Genomic DNA, 5912 nt, shown 5'->3' on the forward strand with positions numbered 1-5912 from the left:
CTGTTTAGACTTAAGTTTCAGATTAGAAGGTCACAGCAGCACACGAGTGAAAAGTGTTTTCAGTTCCCCATTTAAATTTACCGCGCGCAACAGTGTTGGAAACCGCTGACGAGTCGCGAAGGCAATTCCAATTGATAGTTTTTCAGTGTGCCGTAGCGAACTATCGCGGGTCGTTCATACCTATCCGAGCCTATCGTTCTTTGATATCAGGTGGCAGTGTTTGTTCGAACCTATCGGGGCCTATCGATATAAGCAAAAGCATTTTTGCTGGATCTACCATTTTATTTTAGTTAATAAAATACATATATTTCCTCTCTTTTTGTTCCGTTTGTGCGCGTACACAACTAACTGCGAATACGTGCAATAATTCATAAACTGAACGGGAAAATACGGAAAACGAAAACGGATCTGCGACGAAATTTTCCCCGTTCCGTTTTTTTTTCTCCACCAGCAGCAGCAGCAGAAGCAGCAGAGCAAAAGCAGCGAATATATTTGTAAAAGAGAGCCCCAACCTTGAGAAAAACCAAGCAGCAGGGCATTAATTAGTTCGTTTTATCGTCTGCTGGTAAGAAATTAACCCAAATGTGAACTCAGACCGTTTGATTTCCGCGAGGATCCATCATTTTTTCACCCATTTCGTCCAGTTTCAAATGCGTGCTAAATATGCAAACGTGTGCGTGTGTGTGTGCGAGTGTGATGGGTCTTCAACGGTGTGCGTGTCTCGCTGCGCGCTTCGATGTGTTGGTGTGCTTCTCACACTCTGCATGCGTGTGTGTGTGTATATGTGTGCCTTCGAAATTTTCTTTTGTGTAAAACATTTGTAAGGTGCAACTGCAGCTGTGTGCGTGTGTGTGTATCGCATTGACTGCCGTTGTTGTTTTTGTTGTTGTGCGTCATAGCAATGAGTGTGTGTGTGTGTAATATGCATTCCAACGGGGTAAGGAAGAAGAGGAAGCAGTACCTGTCGCCAATAAATATCGTTTATCGATGTCTGCCTGTCTGTGTTTATTTAGAAATTCCCTTCAACCTGTCCCCCTCCCACAAAGAAAATTGAGCCCTCCTCCAGCACCATTCGCACTTCAAGTAGGGATCAAGTGTAATCGATAATGCAGACATATCGATTGGTCCACTGAGCATCAGCAGAAAAACACGTAAAGTGCAAGCTGGTAAAGAAAAGCAAAACAAATTTCACAGAGCAGAAAGAGAGGCGGAAAAGAAAGTGTAGGCAAAGGGAAGACAGCAAAAAGAGGCTCTGGTGATATTAGTTAAATGTCAGGTGGTCTGTAAACTGTCGCGACTTTTTGATAGGGCAACTATCCAAAACTTTCCCATAAACACTATTAAACAACTTCAAAGAAGATACAAATCAGTTTTTACTTCTTTGGTTGGAAAATATTAAACAGCACACGATTACATTTTCTAGGATTCGCAACACCTGCATTTGCATTGTAACAGATCCATTTGTAGTACTATATTATTGTTTCGTGTATAATTGCCGTCTTGAACATGAAGACCTTCATTAAATCAATATACAAACCATATAATATTCCCAACTCTGCAGTTTTTCAAGTAAACGCCCACAACTGTTTTTAAAGCGAAGACCCTAGGCGGAGGAGCAGTTAGCCAGGATGGACAAGATGAGGATATTGAAGGAAAGTCGCCCCGAGATAATCGTCGGTGGCAAATATCGAGTGATCAGGAAGATTGGTAAGTGACCCCGTGTGTTTATATCCCAACCCCCAATAACTTGCTCTAATCTCTGGACACGATTCACAGGCAGCGGATCGTTTGGCGACATTTATCTGGGCATGAGCATCCAGAGCGGCGAGGAGGTGGCCATCAAGATGGAGAGCGCCCACGCCCGCCATCCGCAGCTGTTGTACGAGGCCAAGCTGTACCGCATCCTGAGCGGCGGCGTGGGATTCCCGCGCATACGTCACCATGGCAAAGAGAAGAACTTCAACACCCTGGTCATGGATCTGCTGGGACCCTCGCTGGAGGATCTATTCAACTTTTGTACGCGCCATTTCACGATCAAAACGGTGCTGATGCTGGTCGACCAGATGATCGGACGCTTAGAGTACATCCATCTCAAGTGCTTCATCCATCGCGACATCAAGCCGGACAACTTTCTCATGGGCATCGGTCGGCACTGCAACAAGCTCTTCCTAATCGATTTCGGACTGGCCAAGAAGTTCCGCGATCCGCACACGCGTCATCACATCGTCTACCGCGAGGACAAGAACCTCACCGGCACCGCCCGCTATGCCTCGATCAACGCCCATCTGGGCATCGAGCAGTCGCGGCGTGACGACATGGAATCGCTTGGATACGTGATGATGTACTTCAATCGCGGCGTACTGCCCTGGCAAGGCATGAAGGCCAACACCAAGCAGCAGAAGTACGAGAAGATCTCCGAAAAGAAGATGTCCACGCCCATCGAGGTCCTCTGCAAGGGCTCGCCGGCCGAGTTCTCCATGTATCTGAACTATTGTCGTAGCCTGCGCTTCGAGGAGCAGCCAGACTACATGTACCTACGTCAATTGTTCCGGTGAGTACAACTAAAGCTCGGGTTTTCCCCTCTTTATATTGCATACGAATCTTGAGATTACACCTGACTGATGAGCTTGATAAGGCACACAGATTATAAACTGTTGTGTTGTAGATTTCCTATTGTCTTTAAGAAACCCAAACTGTCATGCGTTCCAGCAAGAAATTATCCTATTTGTAGCTGACATGCTTACGTATATATACAATATATGTGATATAAATGAGCTAGAAGCATTCGTCATTCTACAGCGTCTATAAGTACGGATTAAAGTATTTATATGAATTTCTCAAGTTCTATATTTCTAAACATTGCTTTTGTGATGATAATCACTTGGAGGCTGTATTCGATATGTGTTTAGATCATAACTTTTTTTTGTAATTCTGAATGATGTAACCGCAACTTTCTCTTTGCTACAGCATACTGTTCAGGACGCTGAACCATCAATATGACTACATCTACGACTGGACAATGCTGAAGCAGAAGACCCACCAGGGTCAACCCAATCCAGCTATACTCTTGGAGCAATTGGACAAGGACAAGGAGAAGCAGAACGGCAAGCCCCTGATCGCGGACTAAGAGCTGGATCGCTTGAAGATGAATGGGGGGGGAGTGCATCTGGAGAGGAAAACGGAGGCGTGGATGTAAATGAGGATGGTGTGGGCGAAAGGCCGGCAAGGAGCGAAGGAAATGTGAAGCATGAAGCGAACGCAACCGTAGGATTGAGTAACAGCAGGCGGGCGTTTGGATGTTTCTTAATATTAATTTAAATTCAATACTAAACAAATAAGGAACAACAGCAAGCAAAAGCAAAAGCCACAGCAACAGCGCAGACAAGTAAACAACACATTAACGATATAAAATGATACCCCAGCAAATGTGATTCACGAGTGAATCACTGCGATCGATAGTAACACAAACCGAAATTATTGCAAATCAATTCGATTCAAACCAATTCGCAATCCACACACAAACAAACACACACACACACACCCACACAAACACTCACTCACCCACCCACAAACACCCACTTTCATACACCCACTCAAAAAGCAAACATCATTGCCCCAAAAGGGGGAGAAGAAAAAGAAGAGAAAAGAAAAGAAATCAACAACACTTAGCCTAATAAATTACAAGAAATAATATTGGTAAAGTTGGAGGAACAAAATGAAGTAATGCTGATAAAACTAAACCTATATATATGTATATGTATATATGTAAGCGAATAAACACAACACCATATATGTATGCATATATCCCATTTGATTCACGTCAAATCGAATCCAATGCTTAATTATGAATCGAGCGAAACAAAACTCAATAACTAATTAAAGTGGAATAAATAAGAAACAAAACAACAACAAACAAGAATAAACAATAAAAAAAAATTAATAAAACACACCGAGAAAAGCAAGCAAAAAATATTGTGGAGGATGCGGAGGAGAAACAACCAAGCAAAGCCAACTGAGATGGGGGAAATCAGCAACAAGAGTAAAACAAGAATATAATAATAATAATAATAATATAAATAATGAAGAAAGCTAGAAAGAAAGAAAACAAAACAACAAAAAAAAAAAAACAGATCGCAAAACTGCAAAGTAATTTTGCATAGTAAGCAGTAATAATTATAAATATAACTTATATTTAATTTTTTGAATTACATCAATAAATATGTTGAAATTAAATTTCGACTCGGAGCTGTTCACATCTGCATTAGACAGAGATGGGGCATACGAAAGGGAGAGAAGTGCAGTAAAATGTATTTATTGTTGTAATATACATACGTCATTGTTTATTAGCGATTATGTGTATTGGTTAATAATCTTTTTTAAAAATTGTAGAATGTAATTAGTTTTTTTATTAAACTATATAAAATTTACATAAAAATTGTATATTCAAGCGACACGTTTTATTTGAGCCCCAAAATTCAATTCCCCCACTTAAATGCTTTTGTATTTTAAAGTTGTTTTAGTTTCGACTGTTTTTCAGTTAGTTGAAAGATGCTTTTATATTTAATTTAATCACACATAATGCCTGTGTTTTCCACATCTTGCTGTCAGTCATTAATAATTAATTTTAATTATGAAAACTAGTACGTGGCTTAAAAACATTTCATTGGTTTATAGTTTGGTTTGATTATTTAAATTTGTATGCTTCTATTGATATATTCTTGTAGATTAGTTAGAAAGTGTTTAAATCAAGCTAATTATTTAAAACAGATGAGATACGAGAAGTAAGAAAAACGTTGAATCTTTGTGGCGAAAGTTTTTTATATTTTAAATTATGCTCATACGTATGGGAATTGTTTTTTATCAGCGTTAGTGTAATGGTATAATGGCTCAACGTAAATAATATTTCTTAAAAGTATTTTCTAAAATGTCTTCCTCTAGCAATAGATTTGTAATTATTTTTTACTTTCAGGTGGTCAAAATTTTAAGATTCAAAGCGAATGCAGCTGACGTCTTTTGCAACCCGCATGTGAAATACATTTATTAGACCCTCTTAATTTCTTTGTTTATTCGTCATTGTTGACTAATGACACGTACGCGGTCCGTCTGTGTGTGAGAATCTGCTTTTTATTATTTATTAACTTTATGGGATGTCCACCGCACCACTGACCCATTCCAATCAGCAACCCGTTTGCAAGCAGAAGGCGCTGATTGGAACACCAATTGCAGTGCAATTGCTGATAAGAACAAGTTCTGATTGAATAGTATGAGAGCGAAACTTAAAACGTTTTTACAGAGCGCAACTTTTATCAATTTGCCTCATTTCAACAATAGATTTTTAAACATTTTTAGCTTATAGTTTTCAGCTGAAATGTGGAAATATACAAATGAAATTTAAACTATGGCGCTTCTTTTGATGCTGCCACATAGTTAAATTACAAAAAGGCGTTGCCATCTGTGCATCAGAAGTAGATAGGCACATTTAAGCAAATTAAAGAAGAAATATAAACTACATTCTGTTGCCTTGTTTTAAAAGGTAAAAGACAATGTGGCAGCGCTGGCAATAACTTCGAAAATTCGAAATAAACCTGGTGGCACCGCTGGCAAGAGAATTTGCTTAGTCAAATGACAGAGGGGCAATGAAACTTGAATAAGTGTCAAGATTCTGTAAATAAGCTACCACTATATGTGTATTTAAAGCATTTTTTAACTTAGCTGGGTAAATATTCGCTATCCAATTAAAGTATATCAATTTAAAAAATCGAAATGTATCGGAATTCGAACTCTCTCAGAGAGAGCGCCTTAAGAGAGGCCAAGTGATATTCCGCCAAAAACCATATGGCCACACTGGTGAGCATTTTCCGGCTAACCATCGGCTGGTCACACTGCCGGGCGAGCGAATGACAGCGATTTGA

General features: G+C 39.7%; 1 protein-coding gene across 1 annotated transcript; it reads left to right on the forward strand.

The window, feature by feature from the left end:
• The first annotated feature begins 209 nt into the window (after positions 1-209).
• LOC120457148 (casein kinase I) lies at positions 210-4440 on the forward strand. The gene is made up of 4 exons (XM_039644420.2): positions 210-565; positions 1562-1707; positions 1777-2551; positions 2968-4440. Exons 2-4 carry the CDS (start codon positions 1629-1631, stop codon positions 3125-3127), a joined length of 1014 nt encoding a protein of 337 aa, XP_039500354.1. The 5' UTR covers positions 210-565; positions 1562-1628; the 3' UTR covers positions 3128-4440.
• Positions 4441-5912: the final 1472 nt, after the last annotated feature.

Source organism: Drosophila santomea, chromosome X, assembly GCF_016746245.2.
Source record: "Drosophila santomea strain STO CAGO 1482 chromosome X, Prin_Dsan_1.1, whole genome shotgun sequence".
In the NCBI taxonomy this organism is placed as follows: domain Eukaryota; kingdom Metazoa; phylum Arthropoda; class Insecta; order Diptera; family Drosophilidae; genus Drosophila; species Drosophila santomea.